This window comes from Ammospiza caudacuta, chromosome 6 (assembly GCF_027887145.1).
Source record: "Ammospiza caudacuta isolate bAmmCau1 chromosome 6, bAmmCau1.pri, whole genome shotgun sequence".
NCBI lineage: Eukaryota > Metazoa > Chordata > Aves > Passeriformes > Passerellidae > Ammospiza > Ammospiza caudacuta.
Window position 1 is genome coordinate 30,844,542 of NC_080598.1, and position 22,499 is coordinate 30,867,040.

The window sequence follows — 22,499 nt, forward strand, 5'->3', positions numbered from 1 at the left end:
GGCTAGGATGTACAAGGAAAACTGGATTATTTCCCAGGTATATTTTATTATCTTGCTAAAGTTAACATGCTGTATTTGCCTGTCTGCTGCATTGCCTCATAATCTAATGGCAGCATTTGAAAGGGGAATAAGGCTCTGCTCCTTCACTTCTCCAGCAAGTTGCATCAAACTTCCTCATAAATCCAGTGTCTTTGGAGCTCTGTCCCCAGACTGTTTCCAAGCCAGCCTGTGGCCCTTCCTGCAGTGACTGGGTGTTGTCCCATTTTATGAGCAAGATTCTGCACTCATAACTGGGTTTCTTTCTGGTACTGCCAGCTAGAGGCAACCAGGGATTTTATCTAGTCAGTATTGCAGGGAGATTCAAGACACATCTCTTTATTTTTCGAAGTAAGGTCTCATCATTGCCCCCCACACTTTCTGTTTTCCCACATGTGGAACATGCCCTGGTGTAGGAGAATGAGGATTGAAGCTGTGCTATATAAACTGTGCCAGATGCTAAATTGCATTAAACTACTTTTCTTCTTCAGGAGATCAGATTCTTCATATTTGTAATTTCAGTATCTTAAAAAGTTGGGGTTTTGTTCTTTATTTAAAGCATAGGGAGTTTACACAAAGAAGAAGGATTTTCCCCCCATTTATTTCCTCCTGACAAAGTATATCCAGCCTTTTTTTCCTGTAAACAAGCACAGAAAATGAAAAGATATCAGGTTTTCAATAGGATAGAAATTAATCATAAATGGAGTTTCTTAGTGGTTAAATGAACTTGAAGATCTTCCTTTTCAGATAGAAACAAGTTTGAAAGTCTGTTCATCATCTGCTTGACATCTCTGTCCTTCTTGTTAGCCCTTTGGGGGAGACACACAGTGAGTGTGTTTTGTTTTTCAGAAGTTGATCTGCCTCTGAAAAAAGATGGGTTCACCTCAGAAAGTACGACTCTGGAAGCCTTGCTGCGTGGAGAGGCAATAGAGAAAAAAACAGACACTAAAGAGGAAGACACTATACAAGAAATCCAGGTAAGGGAGAGCCCCATGCCCTGACATCACACTGGATTTTACAGTTTGTCTCTAAGTCTAAGTCTCTTGTCCTGTGGCAAAATAGTGTATCTGTTGATTGTTGTGTCATTCTACTGCCAAAATGTTATCAAACCTTTGTGCTATGCTGTGATGCTCAAAATGATATCAGTATCTCACACGCTTCTTTTGTCACAAGAATCTTTGTTGTTTAACTGTTCTGCACAGGTCCTGTGTTGGAACTTATTTTGCAGCACTATGATGAGATAATTGCATAAAAAAACTGAGAAGCTGAGGTGGATCCCAACTATAAACTGAATTTTAATGGTTCACATTTAAAGTGAGTTTCATGGATTTCAATTTGGATTCACAGCTGCTGTAGATTAAAACATGTCATTGCCTTGCCTGTTTTTTTAATAGTATGTGGCCTTCTGGAGGTATTCAAGAAAAACAAATATCCTAAAAAAATGTAATCTTAAATATTTCAATTATTATTAGTTATGCAGTATGAGAAATATTGCCTTTTCACATGCATTATGGTTATAAAAATTGTCAAGATTTAATTTAATCCTTCAACAGTTAAAAGCCAAAACACAATTGTAGGTTTGTTAAAGAAGGAATTCAGCTAGTATAAAGGGTTCTTGTATATGGCACTTTTAAAACATCTTAAATCACTAGGAAAGTGGGCCTGTCCAACAGCAGCACATCTTTGCTGATGCTAAAACACCATTGTGTTGTGAGTCTTTTTAGGGATTTTTAGTGAGAGTTATTAGCACCGTGTCAAATTTGGTAATTTTGGGAGAGATACAAAATGTTGCATCTATACCTAAAAGAAGAAAAAAATTGAGGGGTCAGTCCCATGCGAAATGAAACAGAAAAACATAAACATCTGATCTGTATTACCTGGAGTTCAGTCCTGCTGCTCTATTTGTTAGAAATTTTGCACAGGTAAGGGCAGCGCAATTGGGTCTCCCATTCCTAGTTGCACAGGTAAAAGAGCACCATCAAAGAGGAAGCATGCCATGCTCATGGAATGGGGAAAAGCTTGGCATGAGCCTTGCTCTGTGTTTGCTTCTTCAGTAGTATATCTGGGTTTTTGAAGCTGACAGCTCTTACCAAAGGTCTGTTTTTACCTGCTTTCAAGGTCACAAGAAGTCATGGTGCAGCATCCTTGTGAAATTGCAAGTGCTTTTGAATGTTGCTGTGTGATCTGAGCTCCCAAACTATCCCCAGTAGCAGTCTGCGAAAAGATACCTCAGAGATGGTGGAAGTGACATAAATCCAGGCATTGCAGAACAGTGCAAAAAAATAGAACAGATTTTCAGCTAAACTGCTGTAGCTGTGACCTGTCAACTGGATGCTAGTTTCATCAGAACAGATGCAAAAGGCATGTCTTGCTGCTTTATTTTATGCTAGCATAGCTTATCTGGATTCAGTCTGTAGAACAATGATTGCCAAAGCCTTCACTAGTAGGCAGCTTTCAGTGTGTACTTTGGCACCTGGCAGCTAGACTGTACCAGATGAAAATCACAATCAGTGCCTTCATCGGTATGACAAATAAGAGATTGCAAATCTCTCCTTTGTTCCTTTGTGTACTTGTCTGTGCTGTAACTCTAAAGGGCCCAGCCGCAGTGGTGGTGAGAGTGAGCAGGTGGGATAGACATCATTGTAATTCCCACCTGAGACCCAGCCACTTGCCACCCTCCCAAATTCACAGTATCTGTCAGGAGAAGACAACTTGGTGCTTGGCTGCACCAAATTACCTAGGGCTGGGAAACTTTTAGAAAGACATAATAGGAAAAGAAAAGTTACTCTGCTATAACATATAAGGGTTCCCCCTGCTAAATAGATACAAGTTTTGGGACCTGCAGTACAGCTGGTATGTAACATGATTGAGAATTTTACCCTGCAGTAAATTGGTATTGAATGTGTATCTCCATTGGTTGATGGAGAAGAGTTAGAGTTTGAGAAGAGTTAGAGTAGCCTTCTGACCATGAAGCAGAAAGGTTATGCCCCTTCTATCAAGGATTAAAGTAATTACTCTGGCATTGTCACCAAATTCACACTTGGTTACATATTATCTCTTTCCTAAATTGATGCTTCAATTTTACAGGAAGAAAGTGGTTTGTAATATTTCTTAACTGTTGTGTAGTATAATTGTTGTAAATTAGCTTCTTTCCCTCCCACATATGATGTGGTTGCCCCTGTTTTGTTGGGGATTTTTTGAGATACTTTAAGATAGGAAGAAATGGAAAAATACAAACTCACATCAGTAAGTTTGCCTATTTTCTTACCTACATTCTTAAAGTCTCCTCATGTACATTTTTCAAGCACTTCAGTCCTAAGATGAATTCAATTAATGTATGCAGAACTGGAACCTGTTTAACTTTTACACCCTCTAGTATTTAGCACCTCCAGTATTATGTGAAATTGTAGTTCATGATGGTCAGAGCTCATTAACAGCCTCCTGATATTCAAAAATAGAAGAAGCAAAACACTTGATCCAAACAACTTGTTTGAAATGCACTGACCAGTATTAGTCTTAGAAATTAAGTTGATAAAGTAAGAATAAACTTTTGTAACTGACCTTCTAAATACAGACTTTTGAAAGTTGAAATTTCTGTTGTATTCTTTCCCACAAATTCAGAATTTGGTGCTTGAGGTATGTGGAAAAGAGAGAAAGAGACTGATTTTCTCCTGTTCCCCATGTGCTGGTTCTCAAATAGCTTTTAAGTAGAAATTAGAGAGAAGGGACAAATACAGTAAGACTGAAGAACATTCCTATCACTTTGATGTCACTATTTGACTCTGCATTGTGGCTGTAATTTAAATGAATGTTAGCATGGCAAAGGTAAGTTAGTGATTTCAGATTAGTCCCTTGCAAAATGGCACAGTACCATACATGGTAGGAGTGGCTGGGGCCAATTTCTGTATTTCTAGCAGACATGCCAAGGGTTGAGGGAATTTCAATGGGACTTCTTCCCACATTAGTGTTGTGATGATTTGTCTGGCCTTTTTCCATGTGACATCTGACTTGTACATGTTTTCATGCAGGACAGCCAGGCTGTGTTTGGTTCTGTAGAAGTTACATTTCAAAAGATCAAATTAAAAGATTGAAATTTCCTGGCCCAGGCATCTCACAGTTTTGTGAGCTGTAATTCCTCAGCATTCTCATTCAACAAACTTTCTGCTTCCAGATTAGAGTTGTACCTGTGGTGCAAGCCCTACAAAACATGGCTTTTTAGATCCATTCTGGAATATATGGAGGAATTTTCTCTATTTTTGCTCAAGAGAGAAGATTGTGAGCTACCAAGGAGAAAACCACTGGTTTTGTATTCCTGAAGTGCACTCTCAACATTAGAAGAAAACAAAATAATTAAATTGCAACAAATGAAAATAAAAAACCCAGGCAAACAAATTCCCAGACAGGGCCTGCAGTTATGCATACTAATATTTGTGTTGTCTTGGAATATTGGTGCTCAGTGCTTCTAGTATTTGTTCTTAGGAACCTTTTTATCATAGTTGACTGATATCAGTAGTAGTTTTTTAGTAGGAATTCCCTGGAGATCTTAGTGTGGAAAAGAGTGAAAAGTTTGCTTTGGTAGAGAGAAGCAGAGGTACTGCGATCGGATTTGGCTTTGTATCAACTGTAATAACCCATAGTCACTGTGGTAAAGAGCAGTAGCTGGTTTTATGTGTCCTCCTTTTTTCTTCTAACCATTCCTGTTTGTTGTTCAACCACAGAGGGTTTTAGAAAATGATGAAAATGCAGACGAAGTGAACGAGGAAGAAGACTTGGAAGAAGATATTCCAAAACGAAAGAACAGGCCTAGAGGACGGGTAAGTGGAGAGTTTATTGGAATGGAAAGGAGGGAAGCAAACCTCTGCAGAAATATAGTGTATATTTCTCATGTGTATTATGTATGCAAAGTATTTATCCATGAATATCTGATAGTGATAACACTATAGGTATTTTTCAGTCATATGTAATAGTTTTTTAATATTTTTTCAGTTTACTTTTGTGAACGGCTGTGAAAGAAAAGGACTATTTTGAGAGTAAAAATTTGGGGGAGATTTATTTTAGTGTTGTATTTACAATTGTAATGTAAACTGTAATAACTATTATGACATCCTGCTATTACAATTCTCCTTAAAAAAACCTTTACTAATTACAGAAAAGCAGTAAATTCAGTTATGACAGCCAAAAAAGTATTAATAAAAATAACTTGAACTGTGTTAATAAGTTTTGCAACTTTCTCCGGGGTAGCATTTTGTGGTTGACACTGGCTCTCTTGAGCCCATGGCAAATCTTCCACTTGCTTGAAAAGGGCAATATTTTATCCTTAGGGGACTCTGTCCCTTCTCTTACCTAAGATGTCTTCACAATTCATCAGGGTACCAGTTAAATAACGAGGCCAACATTTTAAACTTGGAATCAACATTTTCAATTGTGGGCCCGTAAGCTAGGCATCTAAATAAATGTGAACACAAGTCTCAGAAGTTTTGAGCATTTTCATCTCTCTTTGGCTCCAGTGGATGCTGCAGGGGTGCAGGAGCTCCAGATGTACCTTTTGATTTGTTTATAGAAGTCAAGCAAGGTGGGCCACATTTTAGGCCAAATGAGCAGAATATACTAGTTTTTTTTAATAAGAGACATGAAACCACATTGAATACTTGCAATGTACTTATGCATCAGACCCTCTCTTTTGGTTTCCTCTTTGGTTGTTGTGTTGTTTCAGTTTTCTGCTCCTCTTTATTTTGGAGCTTAAGTCCTTTAATATAAGATCAAAGCACTTTAATAATTGGATAAGTATATATATCATCTTCCTTATTCTCAAAATCACCTGAACCAGTTTCTTTCTTTCTTTCTTTCTTAGCCAAAGACCCCCACCTGGAAAAAAATTTTCCAGAAAAATGTAAGTTTCAGAAGATTTGTATGAACCAGTAACCAAAACCAGGAGATAGAATCAATATGTGCACATAAGCTTGACTGTAGCAATCAACTAATATTCCAGGCTAACAACTCTTTTCTAATAAGTTGCTCTCATGTAAATTGCACATGCTGGATAGGGTGAGTGAAAGGGAGCAAAGAGCTAGACGAAATATACTGCTCAGGAGAATGGGATTTGGTGTATTCATATGTCCCAGACCAGTACAAACAAAGTCCTGAAGTTAGTGTTACAAGCAAGATTTTGCTTCCCTGTTCAGGAAAATGTTCCAGAATTTTTTCTCTGGTACTGTAAGGAAAGGAGTTGGAGGGTACTAGATGTGCCATTCATTTTGAAGCATGCATTTATATTTTATTTTCTGCCCTAGAACTTGCTCCCTATTAAGTACAGAAGCAGCAGGATTTCTTGCTTTTTTCTTGCAACTAACTACTGCTCTGCTAGTGCCTGGTTTCTTTTAGTGCAAAAAAGAGAAGTCTGAATAATGCCACATACTTCAAGCAATGTTTAGTTTTATTTGATGGCATCAATAACCAAAGCAAAATGTAGTAGAAATTAGAATTTCAGAATTGTGGCCAGGTTATCTAGCTGTTGAAAACTGGTAAGCCTGAATTGCATCTGGTCACAAGAGCTTTGCCAGTTTCCTAAAGGCAGCCCTTTTCTAGCCTGACTCAGTATAGGGAATTAAGGCTAAGGATTTAAAATTAGGCAACATGAAACCTGGGCTGCTCTTTGTTTCTGGGAAAGACTTGGTTAGGGTAGTTTTAGAGGGCGGAAGAGGGGAAGGACATGCATAGGAAACAAGATCCTGTGGAGTTTGACCTTTGGGGATTCAGAGGAGTGAGAAGGACTAACAGCATATATGCAGGATTAATGCAATGGAATTACTGCTCTGGACTTTCCAAGTTGCACATGCCCCTTCCTTTCCCTACAGCATGATTTTATTTTTAATTCTGGACTCTCCATCTGTCTTTTTGGCTATTCTCTCTGGCTGCTTCAAGGCTGCTGGTCCAGGCCGTCAAGTCTTGTAGTCTTTGCTGCATCCTGTCAGGAGAATAAAGGCAGCTGTGGATGACTGAATTCAACAGCCTGGAGCACAGACAGCAAGCACGGGGCATTCAGTTCAGTGCCTCTGGGGCAGCTGCTTGGTTTCCTGTCCCCTCAAGGCCAGCCCATGAAATCATGGGGGCATAGGAAGGACACTGAAGGCTGAAGAGGTAGATGTACAGAAAGAGATTTGTAGTGTTTTTGCTGGACAGGGGCAATGTGGTAGGAGCTGGCAGGGTGGTTTTCTAGGAGATATGAGATGTACGCAGATGCACCTGCACAGACTGTCTGCTCATCAGCCGGATATCCCGTGGGACAATTTCAAAGGCACCAAGCACATTTAGGAACCCAAGTCCCATTGAAAGTCATTGACTTGAAAAATCTCCCCCTCTTTGTTCATTGCATGAAAAAGTGTATCTGACACGTGGTCATGCCATGAATGCTGTGCCCCTGCATTTCTGTAGAGAACAGTTTGAAAGGGAACAGCTGACTGTAAGACAAGCAAAATTCTGAGCAGCAAACCCTAAATTAGTATCATATTCTGAAATGTACCTATGTAAAATATTACCTTCTTACTCAACAGGTATGTTCTCAGAGTGTGAATAGAGTCAGAGCTACTGACTAGTGACAAATATAAGACTTTACATCTTTTTCATAGCCCTGAAAAACCAATGTAGCTGGTAAAATGGGGAAATTGGATCCTAATCTGGGTACCAGCAGAAATATTTATAAGGACCAATCACTTGTCTATGTGAAGATTCCCTGATGAGTTGAGGGTTGTGGAGGAGCTGCCATGGACTGAAATTCAGCTTGCAGCACATTTAGCAGCAGTAAGGGAAGAAAAGAACTAGCCTGGGATTGATTTCATTGCCTAAATGGGGTTTAAAGATCTGGCAGTCAGAAAGAAAATAGTGCAGACTTGTAAGATGATTTTATATGATACAGTCAGTAAAGAAGCTTCCACCAAACAATTGTTGCTGAGGGCATTTCTAGGGTGAAACTGCTTTTCAGTTCACCCTTACAGATCTTGGTCTGCACATGTGTGCTGGACTGCTCAGATGTCTTTGCAGAAGGCAGAGTTATCCTTGTCATACATAGTAGTATTTACCCCATCCAGATAGCTGCAAATCCATGTCTCTCCTTTGGGACTGTGTTAAGACTTAGACCTGAGCAATCCCAGGGAAATAACATGTGAAGTTTTTATAAATCCCTGTTTTAACAGACTTTTTCTGGCCAGTGTAAAACTGTTCCTTATTACTTCTCTTTAAATATCCAGTGGAACACAATTCTAATAGTGCTAGTTCTGTTCCAAGCTCATAGAAGAGAGAAAAAGTTTCTATGGCCCCTTTATGGCTGGGTGCGAATATTCTCAGAATTTTTACACCTTCTTCAGCTTTACCTAACAAAGCTCTGTCCTTTTCTTATTTTCACATGACAAGGCTTGCAGGATTTGAGTCAGGTGGCCTTGTCTAGAGTGAGAAATATGAACAGCTTAATAAGAGGAGCAGCAGAAGCAATTCTGTCATTTTTTTTCCAGGAATAGAGTAGTTAGGAGAATTAATAAAGAACTATTTAGCCATCCACCTGTGATCACTTCCTCAAACAAAGATCAAGTCTAAAATTATTGTCGTTTACAGACTGTACATTAGTGAACATGAAAGAATTGAAGGCCTTGGCTCAGTTCCCAGTTTCACATCACAACTCCAGCATTGGGCAGATATGAGCTGTTTCCTTGTTGGCATCTCAGCTGAGAAGGGTCAGGACTGAGTAGTTTTGATGCTGAATTCCACTCTCACCCCTGGAGCTCAAGACAGAGCAGTCTGTGCTGTGGAGAAACAAAGTTTTTCAGTTTCTATAGCTGCCAGTTTGGTCCACTTTAGGAACACAGAAATGCAGAGAGACATTTCTGGGTAATTTCTGTTATTGCAGGTAGCCACATTATCTAATCTTTTCCACTAACTGATCAAAGCTCCATTTTATAATTAGCCACAGTGTCTTTGTCCCAGAAGGCCATTTCAACACACTGCTTTTCAGCTAGAAAACAAAACATAGCAACACAAACAATGCCCCTTTGAAAATACTGAAGGAAATAATTTGACCTCTCTTTTATTTGGGGCCTGTTTCCTGGCTGATTTAATGTTTGTGTATATTCTTCAACACCTGTTCATCTATTCATTCATTCATATTCAGTTCAGCAAGGTATTTGAACATCTTCAGAAATGAATGTGTGATGATACTCGACTGAATATGTGCTGGCAGTGACCTACTGCTGCAGATGAACAGTATGAGCCATCTGTGGAGAGGATCTCCATTGCTTTACAAGGTCCATTAACAGAGAGCACATCTTAGGAGATGGAGGGTCATGACCAGTTTGAGAAACCTGTATGGAAGCTGAGGATTTGTTTAGTTTATACTGCACATCTTTCATAGGAGGGTGTGGTGTGGGGTGCAAGGAGACCTGGGGGGTGATGGAATAATGCTAACATTCCTCTTGTCCTTGCAGGCTCGGGGATCTGGAGGGGGCAGGAGACGGAATGATGCTGCCTCCCAGGATGACCATGACAAACCCTATGTTTGTGACAGTAAGTAGCAACCAGACAGCTTATTCTGCTTCCAGCCTGGTCCTACCAGCTCAGTGCACTCAGGGCTTCATATATTACAGCAAAATACTCTGCTGCTCTCTGACTTGCATGTTTGCCACCTGCTGCTGATGCTCTTGGTGTTTTTGCATGAAGGAAATAAAATTAAGTTCTCGGCAAGACTCCACTTTCCTTTGCCCTTTAATAAATCATCTCTTTTCTTTCTCTCTTTCTGGCTTCTCTGCCTTTTGTCTTCTTTTCCCCCATGTAAGTTTCACCCTCTATTTCTTTCTCTGTTTCAGATAGTTACAAACAAAAGCATAACTCAAAAATCTCTGACAAAGGTACTTCACCCTTGATGTGTCTCTTGATATATTTGGTGATTCTCTTCCCTTCAGTCCTTTTAAAATCTCACTGGGCTAAGTTCTGAAGGTCTTATCCCTCACCAGATGTCTTGTGGCATCATCAAAAGCTGAGCCCTTCTAAGAAACAAATAACATCTCAAATGCTTTGTTTTGATACATATTCCCTTTGAATACAGTCCTGCTGTTTGGTACCTTGCAGTTGGACTTCAGGTGAAGCAAGGCATTGTCTGAATGGAAAAATTATACTAGAGCCCAGCATCAACACAGAAGGAGGGTACCAGAGTCCCAGTATGAGTGAGGAGTCTAATATTTGTTATGCAATTGTTTGAGTTTTTTTTTTTTTTTTTTACAGTCTAGTCCTTGATGCCTTCCTTCTTCTTTTGATATTCTTTTTTTGCTTCGTTTCTGTGAAGGGCACTTATCTTACCCACATCTTTTTGAGATATCCCATCTTAAGGCTTATTCTAGAATGTACATCCAATTGTAATTTGTGCTACCAGGTGCCTTCTAGCCTGTAAGACAATAACCTAAAAAAAGGCATTAGAAGTAGGAGGATAGCAAATCTTCACTTCTGTTGTCCAAACCAGCTGGTTTTGAGGACAACTAGAACCCCCTTTTTGCCTATCTTGCAACATTACCGACCTTAAAATAATAACTCTTGTTGTGTCAATCTTTGGAGGGATTTTCTGCTGATTTTTAAAAATGTGAGGAAATAAGGAGTTTGCATGGTGAATAAGAACTATATTCCATGTGAAATCATATTCTTGTATGGTGAGACCAGGTAACTGTATGTGCCCAGAAACCGAAGACTTGCATATGAGGGGAACATTACAGATGATAAAAACATAGTCAAGGAGGAAGAGCCCTTAAAGTTCTGAAGAGTCAGAAGACCTATGCTGTGGTTAAATAGCAGTCCTAGTGCACTGGAAGAACTAAAATGTGTCTTCTAAGACTTCTGTGAGAGCCCAAGATGTATCTTGTTGAAATCCACAGGTTTCCTTTGCTGGTGGTATATGCAGTATATGCATATCTTTCTTTATCTCTTTTCTGGAACATCCTTCTAAATCCAAGGACACTTGTCAGTGGTAGTAATTTGGAACATGATGACTCTATATTGTCTGATCTTGCACTGCTTTTGGATTTTACCGAGAACTCCCAACATGCATAGTAAGTGATTTGCTCAGAGTAGATTAAACATGGAAGATATCAAAGCAGGCAGCAGAAATCTGGCCTGAAGTCAAGACTCTCATACATTGTTGCATTGACAGAATTTGCCTTGGCTTACATTTTGGAGCATAAATTTCATCTTTAATGTTGGAAATGTTTCCTATTTCATTTGGCTGACACCCTTCACTTTTAGGAAACTTACAGTTACAGGTGAGTCATAAGGAATTTTGGACTCCAGACTTTGCATAGTGACTTCTCCTTTTCCATTGTAGATAGCTGATAAAAGGGTTATATGACAGCAGAACTCTTTTATCTGAGTTTAGAGAAGAAGGGAAGAACTGTCCCAGTTGTAATGTCATCATCCTGAAGAATATCCTGCCCATGTTAAATTTCTATACAAACATGACATGCCATTAATTATGAGTAATTGGCCTGTTATCCTGCTTAGGTAGATTTCTTGGATTAATTTTTTCTTTGAAATGATTTGATGAATATTTTTATAGATAAAACTCAGTCTAATTGTGGTAGTTTAGGAATTGGTTTGCAGTACTCCTTGTGCAGATGTTGTGGGCAGATAAGTTTGTTTTACATGGAAACATGCAGGTGAAACAGTGTATATGTTTCCTGTTTAGGAAAGCATTATTCCCTCAATTGCATTATGGGTACAAATAATTAGCTTAATGGGCCAACAGTTTGCTTCTTCTGTAGTTTATTTAATTTGCCTCCAGGCTGCTTTTTCTGCAAGTATACTGATATTCGAGTTTTGAAAATGACCAGAGAGAAGAAAGCATAAACACAGCTAAGCCAAATTAATTTTCTTATAAACTGCATGGGGCACAAAAAATGAATTGTGGTCAAAAACTACTTTGCCCTTTTATCATATTTACACATTCATATTTATGGTAAACAAGAATATATCAACAGATCTCATCAGTTATAAAAGGGTTTTAGAAAACAACGAGGCAGTGTGTTGGTAAGATGATGCAAGTGTGATGCCCAGTGGCACTGCCCCTTGTGCTGGAAAATAGCAATGTTACCTCTGAAAAGACCTGACTTTTTCTGTAAGAGGCATTCGGACCTACATCAGGATTTAACTTGGTCCCAATATTAAAGCTGACTGGAAACATGCAATTTCTATGTGATAAAGGTTTTCAAAGCTCAAAATATTTTGTCCTCCTGTGTTTTTAAGAAGAGGTGGTTGGATGCCTGTTTTGTGGAAGGAAACATTCTGAAATACTTCAGCTGGTTTTACTGAGCTTATACTCTAGTAGAAGTTCAGAATAAAATATTTGATCAAAGCATCAATAAAATTGCTAGGATAATCATGAAATGCATTGTTTCATCACATCACCAAGTAGAAAACTTGGTGGTCAGATTTTCAGCCAGTTGCATTGGATTGTTCTGTGCCTTGAGCTCCCTTGGGATGGCTTCAATTACAACAGTGGCAGGCAAGCCTGGTTGGAGATGGGTATAAACTGCAAATGTTAACATAGCCAAATGGCTTAGCAGCTGTATGAGAACAGTCCCAAAAGTAGCTTGAGCACCTGGCAAGGAAAGGCACCTCAAAGAAGAGTGGAAAGTAGAGCTTGGAAAGCAAAGCAAAGCCTCTGATGTCAAGCAAGTGGAAGGTGGACCACCACCACTGTTCCTGATGAACAGGGCATGTGATTTTTAGAGGGACAGTGAATGAATAAATGAATACCTACATGTTTAATAAGAATTGGTGCCATTTCACTGTCAAATATTCAGCTAGGGAATTCGACTGAGCAGTCTTCTTAGAAATCCTTCTACTATTTTATTAGTGTTTATTGTATATTACTCACTACTTTTTCGAAAGAAAAACCTTCGCTGAATTTGTATCTAGAAATTTGTATTCTGGTTTAAAAGTTGTGCTACAATCAGTTGTAGCATTGAGTTCCATGATTCCAAATGTCTACTTCCTTTAGCCAGAGAAGTTAGTCTGTGCTGAATCTCTGCAAGCAATTAACTTTCCTGCTGCCCCTCCTCACTTTCATGCTTTCACTCTTCTCAAGTTCCCATGGAGACATGGGACTACGTACATACTTCCACCTTTGTTTTCTGTTCCTTTGTCTACGGAAGAATTCCCTTGCCCACCTCTTAAAGAAATTATTTCTTTTCCTTTTACCAGTATGTCCTCATCTCCTTTTAGTTTTATTCCCATATAAACCCCTATTTTAGCATAGCAACTTATATCCTTTTTTTTGTAGTCCTTCTGAGACTGAACTGTACATTCAGATCCATTCCTTGTGCAAAATGAGCATTGACTGAAACCTTCCTAGGATTTTTGATGGATCAGTGACTAACACAGCATTGTATGTGCCCAGAGACACTGATCTTGTAGTATTTTGTAGAAGCTGATTCTTTCCTCAAGAACTTAAGATTTCTCTAGTTATTTACCTACGTTCTCTCTGCTGAAGTCCAAGACTAGCAGTCCTTGTACTGTTCTTGAGGGAAAATAACAATGTCTTCTATGTCTGCAAACAGTTACTGGGGCTTCTTTCAACTGTGCTTTCTTCAGCTCTTCTACTAAGCTTGTTTCTTTCATGTGGAAAAACTCCAAAGTAGTTTTTAAAGTAATATTGGCCAGAATGAAGTTAAACGTGCTGTTCTGAGGAAAGATGCATTTCTGAATATGAGTGGTTGATAGATTTACTTGTACTTACAATTACTTTTACAAACTGGATTTAAGAAACTTGCTCTGTTATATATCCATGAGAGGCACAGAGATGGCTGACCTAACAGGTTATTCAGTAATCATCTCCTGGTATTATCCCTTCTGGTGAATCCCTAAATAGATAAGCAGTAAGATCTAGAATAAGATGCTTGTTCAGATGTACTCAACAAACAACTCTCCCACCATATCTGCTATTCTTGGCATCCTTTGAATACATTATTAGTAGAAAAGACAAGATTAGATAGGTAAGGACATTAAAAAAATAAATACTGACTAACATAGATGTTGAATAGAGCACATGGTAAAAGGGAAACAGAATTGACTCTGGCAGTTGAACATTTTCTGCTCATATAGGATATTTGTTTTCTCCTTTGCTCTGGCTAGCAACCCATTTATTGAAATGTGCACAGCTGTATTGTTGAGCTGCACATGTTTTGGGGTTTGAACTGGGGTTCAGAGTTACTGTGATCTTAATACAGCAGGTAGATTCTGGGACTTGTCCTCTGGGGACACTGAAACAATGACTATTTACCTCCCTATTCTACCTGCAGAAAATTCCCTATGGAATGGGAATGCTAAATAGCTGCTCTCATACTACAGGTGTACAGTGTGACTATATTATAGTGTGTATAGTACTGAGCAAAGAGGGATGAATGTGAAGTCTTTGTATCAGTGGAGGTCAAAATGCATTGTTAATGTTTGAGATCTCTAAATGTGCCAGAGTTTGTACACAACTGTAACAGGAGAGAATACATTACCAAACCAGTGCAAAACAAGGACAGGGGGATTTTTTTGTCTTTTTTTTTTTTTTTTTTTTTTTGAGTGGAGTGAATGGTAGGACAGGAAGATAACTTTGAAGAATGGCTGCCTGCCAGAAGTTAACTCAAGACTTAGTATTTGACATAGTACACCTGAGAACAAGGAACAGTAGGCAACAGAGAAAAGCAAAGAAAGACAATGAGGGGGACAAAATTCAGTGACCAAAAAAAAAAACCAACCCAAAAAAACCCCAGCATGTACTCCTCCAGTTTCCTGTTTCCACTGGAAACATGGATTGTTTCCTTCTGTCTCATACTGGTGACAGATTGTGCAAAATGTATGTGGAGAGCTGGCTGGAACACAGCTCACAGGCTGCCAAGGACCAAATGTGTAACTATTTCAAAATGACAGCAACACAGCCATTAGATATTTGATGAGGAAATCTTTTAAGTCATAGGTTTCAAATCCCCTTTTTAACAGGGGAAGTATTTTATATTAATTTTAATAATTGAGAAATATAAACAGAGAGATAATTTGCTTATCCAAAGAATTGCAGGGTGCTCCAGTCCAGAACATAGAAGAGAGGTCTCTTTTGTGAAACACTCAATGCTTGCAATTATACTGTTTCCCCCCCACCATAATGTAGTTGTGTAACATCTTAATATCAGTCTTCAAATTTGAAGGGAAGTAAGGTTTATCATAGGAGAATGTTTGGTGGCCTCATAAAAAAATCTCTCCCTCTTCCCCATTTGCGACATTTGGTCTGCACTGCTGAAGTGCTGGTTACTTACCCAGCTTGTTCCTACGGCAGCATTCACATCAGCTCATAGCAACAATATATCCTTTGAATGCAGGAGGATTTGGAGTGGGTTATGTTTTACAAACTCCCACTGTTTTTATTGAGCTTGGCCACCTAATTAAAGATCAAGTCAACTTCCCAGTGTTGAGATTCAGGATGAAATCTACCACATGCAAGGATGATGAACCTATCCAGCAAGGGAAATTGAAGATAAAAAAGTCAAAGCTGCTGAAAGGAAGGCCACTGGACAAAGTTTATGAAAGGCACACTCTCACTTGCTATGTGTGAGCTGCATAGTGTTAAAAACTAATCAACAGCATGCATCTCAGACTGGGAGAACCAGTTCTCATTATGCTTTTGTCAGCTCTAAGAATGAGAAAGATGTGGTGTAAGCACTGGTGTGGATGCTGGAACTCATGGATTCCAGTCCTGGTAATGAAAAAAGATCACTGTGTGGGCAACTCAGCCCCTCTGCGGTTCTCTTTTTTCAGAACTGAAATGAGAATAGTATTTCCCACTCAGGAATGTGGAGGAAGATTAATTAATGTTTGAAAAGCCAGTCTGCAGTGGGAAGAGTTATATAAGAGCTACGTGTTTATTAATGATCACCCTTTTATAGAAACTACCTCTTAGCACAGTGATACAGTAGATTAATAAAATGTGCTCTTACCTGGAAAATAAGAGATTTGGGTGAATTCAGGAAGATTCAATCTGTTGAAGAATCCATGAAATTTTGATTTAGCTTCCATTCTAGCAAAGTCTCACTGCAGCCAATGGTTCTTTTGCCTGACTAATATCATGACCCTTTTCCTTCTGCAAAAGTCTGATTTGTTTGAGGAACATGAAATCTCTGCAGTTTCAATTCATGGCATTGCTTCGGACTCTTTTATGACACAAAGTGAATTTGAAAAAATGGAAAAATCTAGACACCAAGAACAAAGGCTGCTGGAACTGCAAATCTTTGGTCCTACAAATGATCTGCTGAGACAATGTAAACCAAATTTATTTGCCTCAGTTCTGGGTATGAAGTCCTTCAAATCAATTTCTCACAAGGCATGTCAGAGATTGCTGTCACCCTTGAAGGCCACCTGTAAGTCCTCACAATGGAAAGGACTCAGCTGCAGAATTACTACTGACTCAGCTTATATTGATACTTGCTTTTTCCTGGTGAGCTGATACTTTTTTGCTGAAGAAGGATGAGTTTCCAGACCCATCTGATTTCCTATGTCATCCTTAACACCATAGCTAAAATCCCTGCAGGATCCTGTAAGGAATGGAGTAAACACCATCATTTTGGGACTTTCTGCAAGGAATGCAAGTCTCCTTTTGTGCATTGATCACCTGATAGTGTCCTGGAAATAATTTGACAGAAGTCTTTGAGCAGTATTGGTAATTCATAGCAATAGAATTATTTTTTAACATTCTTCTTCAAGCACATAAAAGTAAGTGGGATAGAGTAGGATACTTGATGAGGTGATCCAGCTCATCTAGCAGATGGTCAATCTGTTAGAAATGTAAATCTCTTTCTCCATTCTAAGTAAAGCTGCAACATTTATGTAATTAGAGGAGGTTACCATTATAAAAGAATTTAAGCAGTGAGCTCTTTCTGGGTTGATGATTACTTAAGTGTTATGCTTTTCCACTATTCCAAATATGGGGAAAGTCACACAGAACTGCTGATATCTTGTTGTTTTGACTCTTGTTCAGCATCTGTTCCACTGCTTGTCCTTTGCCCTGCAGGACCACAGAGAAGGAGAAGTAGTTTCCCTCTCCAGAATGCACTGGAAGAAAACAAGGATGGTACTAGAAGAGGGAGTCTGAACTGATGTTTTGTGGAGAGCATGCATCTAACAAAGTCTAGTTCTTCAAAATGTCTGGCAATTATGTTAGGTTTACATATGAAAAATGAAGGCAGATGTTTCAAAGAATGGATGTGCATATCTATATGAGTATTTTAGTTCTCTCAATATTCCCTCTTCCCTCCTGCAGTAGGTCTCATTTCTAAATAAAGGCCATTCAAAGACTTAAAAAAATCTGTGACTGAGGACAGGACATATTGAACTTCCAAGAAACTTCTGTCTTGTTATAATGATTCTGTGATCATCACCTTGCACGATGAAGATAACTGGGAAAAAGTATCTAATATTCCAGATCACTCATATGTATCATGAGCTTGTTTTACATGTTTCTAATAAAGAAAAGCATTTTCCTTGAGGGAGCTTGTAAATCAGAAGAGATTAAGAATGAAATATATTATTGTAATAAGTTTTTATTTACAATTTTTTATGATCTGTTCCAAAAGGTGGAACATCAGTTAGTGTTTTCTGAGTAGTAGCAGAAAGGAATAAAATTTTAAATTTTATGTAAATGAATAAATGGGATGAGGGTGGTTGTTTTTTTTTTTTTTTTTATTTTTTTTAAATTTATTTGTGGAGTCTTTGACATTCCCAGACTCAGGTGTCTGGAGAATGGAAAGTATCTATATATCTTGCAGAATACATATTGGGGCCAACTTAAGCTTTTAGGAGTGGATGGTCACAATGCAGGACAGACTGCTGGACATGACATTTATTCCTGTGTGAAATCCCTGAGGTTAATTAAGGTGACTGAAAATGTCTCTGCGAGGAAAAAATTGCAAGAAAGGCACTAAACTTTTTGTCTTTGTTTTCTAGTCTTTTAAAATGGCAATATTTGTATTTGGTAGACAAATAGCTGTATAAAAGAAAATAAACATTCACAAAATGCTTTGAAGATGGAAAGTGATAAATTTTTGAGATGATAACATGAATTAAAAACTTTATATAAAATCAATTCATAAAACTTTATAGAAAATCAATTAATATCTAATGAATCTTATGATGTTGCCTGCCCTTGCTAAGCTCCCTGTGAAAGTGTAGACCTTTCATCACCCCAAGCTGTTTGATTCTGTCCTTAGTATCTGTTGACTTAATCCTAAAATAAATGAAAGTTCAGAAGCAGTATTCTCTGTCATATATTGCATTGTTCATTGGAGTTTATCTGGGCAAATAAGTATCACTACCACATGTTTTTTTAGCAAGAATCTGTGGATGATTTCCATCCCCTTATCTTAACTGGGAATCTGTGAATAAAGCTATTTATTCTCTTAGAGAAAGCCTTTAAAAAATCGCAGCTGTTTCCTTTTTTCAGAGATCAGTAATGAAGAAAATAATGTCGTTTCTTCTCAGTCTTGTTCCCATTGCTGTGCATTGTGCAGCACCACCACTGGACCTGGCATTTCATTTAATTTTATGTGCAGTCTTGTTAGTAATCTTAGCAGAGAGGATTAGGGCTCTGTGATCTGCAGGGACTGAATGCATTTGCCTAGCCTGTGAGAAGGACCGCTGGCAGCATGGTGGGAAGAAAGCTTGTTTGGAGACCTGCAGCTGCAGGGCTGCCTCTGTCACCTTTCACCAGTGCCAGCTGGAAGGGTTTTGGGCAGGTGCATGGAGTGCATGGTGCTGTTCTCAGGGGAAAGGGAGCATTATTTGAGACGATGCTGCTGTGGTTGTAGATCACACTGATATTTCCATTCTCTCTTCCCCTCCCTCATATCTCCTTTCCATGCAGTCTGTGGCAAGCGTTACAAGAACAGGCCTGGGCTGAGCTACCACTATGCTCACACCCACCTCGCCAGTGAAGAGGGCGATGAAGCCCGTGAGCAGGAGACCCGCTCTTCCCCCGTCCACCGAAATGAAAACCACAAACGTGAGTAGGATCTTCCCTTTGCCTTTGAGATCCTTTTCAGGGGTGTTATCTCCACCCTGTCTTTGCCTTGGGGAGGCTGATGTTATTGCCTAGCTCAGTTGTGAGTGATTGGGACGTGGATGCTTGGAGCTAATCAGCCACAGCTCACACGGGTGCTGGCTCAGCTAGTCAGGAATTCATTTCAAACCCAGCATTATCTCTGCAGCAAGTCACTTTTCCATTACTGCTCCTGTGGGGAGGAGGTGGCAAGGAGAGGGGGGAAAAGAAGAGATGGCCAAGCTGCCCATCATCAAGCAGCCTCCCAGAGGTTCTTAGTAAGGATGCTGAAGAAATACACATCCAGTCATTTCAGGGGACTGCCTTTGTTTTGCTTTAAAATAAGAGATATTTGTCAATGTCTCAGTTTTTCAGTATGAAAATAACCACCTTTCTCCCTTATACCTTCACCTGCTGCATAAACAGCTTACCCTCCACTTTGCCAAAAGCTGCTCCTTAGTTATGGTTTGATAAAAGCTATGAAAACACATCAGAACTGGTCTGCAAGGAGAGCAGGAATGTGAAAGGAGAATGTGCCTCAATTTCCCACACTGGTACAACGCTGAAAGAGATCTAAGTAGTCCAAATCTTTCTGAGATGAGTCACATATGCTCACACTGAGCATAAGGTCCATGACCCTGTTTGTCCCTTCTGTTCTCCTTAGGCACAGAACAGGAAGTCAAGGATGCTGTGTTCTATTACTGATTTTTGCAAGTCTCTAATCCCCTGTTTCTCAGTTTTACATACTATGTGATGTTTGCTGTGACCTTGGGATTTGTGTAGATAGCTTTGTTCACTTTCAAAAAGTTCTTTTGGATCAGCATATGATCTGTGTTATTTTCGTTCAAAGTAATAAAGCAATAAAATGCTTATAGGGAAAAATATGCAGGGAAACACTTTCTAATACCTTAAGAACTGCAAGAAATATGGAAGTAGGAAAACATTTTTTTTCTAAGTGGCATAATTGATAATTGTCCCCAGGGAAGTGTGGGAGGGGGCTTCCTTCCTCCAAAGCATCTGCTACTAGCCACTGTCTGAGCTTGAAGGACTGTTTAGTGTGATCCCATTTGGCAAGCTCTATGTTTCTGTCACTTTTATGCTCTACCTTTTAGTTATTCACATGTTGGTAGATTCACAGTAAAAGTAATTTTGACTCCTCCAGCTGTTGATAAACTTCAGCTGTCAGTGCACTAAGAGTGACTGCTTGGGCAGGCAGGAGAATGTCAGTGTTCACCCAGTAGCTTTTGTTTACTTAACATTTACATCCGTTTTGGGAGTATTTTTCGTTGGTTGGTTGTTTATTTCCTGTGCCTGGAGTAGTCACTAATAGTTACATACCTGAGGGGAATATTGCAAATCTGTACTGAATTAATATTGATAATGGTCTTGCAATAGATGCCCAAAAAAAGAAAGGTAGTGTCCTACACCCTGAATTCAGCTTGACATAGGTGCCAAGGGGTCTCAGTCCTTGTGTCTGGTGCTTAGGAAATGATAGAAGTTAACTAGAAGAGCTATGGTAAGGTTTGGAGCAGCTGACTTTGGCCCATGATAGAAAAGGTGCATTCTACACTGCGGGAAAGAGTAGCATGAGAGCTGCTTGGCCTTGTGTTCCCCCAGAGCATGTGGCAAAGGGAAGCTGCTGATGCACAGATCCACAAGCGGGCAGAAATTTAGAACCATTGGGATAAACCTCTCTGATGCCCAGATTCCTGAGTGGAAAGCATAACCAGCCAGGAGCCAGTGAGCTATGGGCAACAGCCATGCAAATGTGCAGATCAGCCTTGGGGAAAATCCCAGATGCTGGAAGGTAACTGTCCCAAATGGCTGAGCTGTCACAGTGGCTGCTTGTTCCCTTTTTGCCTGTTTGTTTGTTTAGAGCCTTGAGCTCAGATCTTGCATCTTTGCTCTTCCACTTGGCAATATTTAATTTATGCTGCCATTTATCTTCCATGTGAATGCTAATTGTCCACATTGCTAATGTGCAGTCATTAAATGGTCCCTTTGTACAGGGGGATGGTGGGGAGCCAGAGCATCAGATCCTTCCTCTCCCCTAAGAACTGCTAGGCATGTGTTATGAATTAGATTTGACAGGTCTGCGGCATCGTAGGTCTCGAGCTTCAAGAGTCCTCTCTGCGTGGGCTTGGGGGGTGGGGTAGGGGGAGGGAGGGAAGGCAGGGGGATGTTAATCCAAACAGCTAATCCACAACCCACTGAGCAGGAGGACCAGAGATATGGTGTAGAGTAGGATCTGGTTATTTGCTGAGCAGTGTGTCAGAGATACGAGCAGCCAGATTTAGAAGAGGCAGGGCAAATCAAAGCGGCCCTTTGGAATTCATTGTGCCCTGGAAGGTGAGTACCAGGTCAGTAAAGTTCAGGAGGGTGGCTGCAGCATGAACTTCCTTCCTCTGTACCCTCGTCTCCTCTACAGCTTCCACTCCTTGCACAACCTGCAGTAACAGCAGCCTTGGTGATGCAGGAGGGAGCAGGGCTTCTGCAGGATTCAACTGTTGGTGCCCTAACTGCTGCCAGATCAAGACCTGAAAGCCTCTTGTCTTTCTGCATATTCAGTCCCCTCTATTTCATACACAGACCAATTTGAGGAGGTCAGAAAATTATCCAGAGATTGGAAAAGAGATGTAGATAGGAGGAACCTACCTAAAACTGAGACCATTGAATAGGTGAGCATCAAAGAACTGGGACTGGCCCAAGTCCCACATCTCACCTCCTTGGCACATCTCACTGTCCTCGACTGTGTAGAAGGTTTGTCTGTTTACATCTCTTTACATCTCTGTCTCCTTCTGTTCTTTCTCACATATAGATTACCTGTTGCAACTTGAAAGATAGTTCAACAGTCAACACCTGTTGATTTGTTTGAGCTTTAGTGGCTTGCTTTTTATGCTTTATCTAGCCCTTTGACACAAATAAACAGCCCTTCCTTGGTGTCTAGTCTTGCCTCTGCCTATACAAACATTAATTTCTGACCTACTCTCTGATTTTGTTACCTGAGTATTGAACTGCGAAAAGGAAATTACAGAAAACCCTTTAAAAAGTCAACCCCTCATTTCCTCAACTCCACTGAAAAAATAAATGATTCCACACCATTTTCAGACTTTTTCTCTGCTGGCTTTTCTTCTACATGTTGGCACCGAGACCGTGAGATTTGTGAGCCCAGGGTGCATCCAAGCCTGCCACAAAACACCTGCTGTTTTATTCCATCTCTCTCCATGGGTACAGGCCAGCTCTGGGGGCAGCTGGTGCTCACAAATTTTGAGGCACTTCTGATATAGGAATTACATTAGACTTCTATCTATTGAAATGTCTCTGTGAATGAGTGTACTAGTATAAATGCTCTTTCTTAATTCCTGGGAGA

The 22,499-nt window shown here is 39.7% G+C and overlaps 1 protein-coding gene across 1 annotated transcript in view; it reads left to right on the top strand.

Annotated features, from left to right (window-relative positions):
* DPF3 (double PHD fingers 3) overlaps positions 1 to 22,499 on the top strand; it is a 153,574-nt gene that overhangs the window by 94,887 nt on the left and 36,188 nt on the right. Inside the window, exons 4-9 of the mRNA XM_058806722.1 lie at positions 886 to 1,013; positions 4,755 to 4,850; positions 5,888 to 5,926; positions 9,507 to 9,585; positions 9,885 to 9,926; positions 18,956 to 19,093. Coding sequence (XP_058662705.1) covers positions 886 to 1,013; positions 4,755 to 4,850; positions 5,888 to 5,926; positions 9,507 to 9,585; positions 9,885 to 9,926; positions 18,956 to 19,093 — 522 coding nt within the window. The remainder of the gene's footprint in view (positions 1 to 885; positions 1,014 to 4,754; positions 4,851 to 5,887; positions 5,927 to 9,506; positions 9,586 to 9,884; positions 9,927 to 18,955; positions 19,094 to 22,499) is intronic.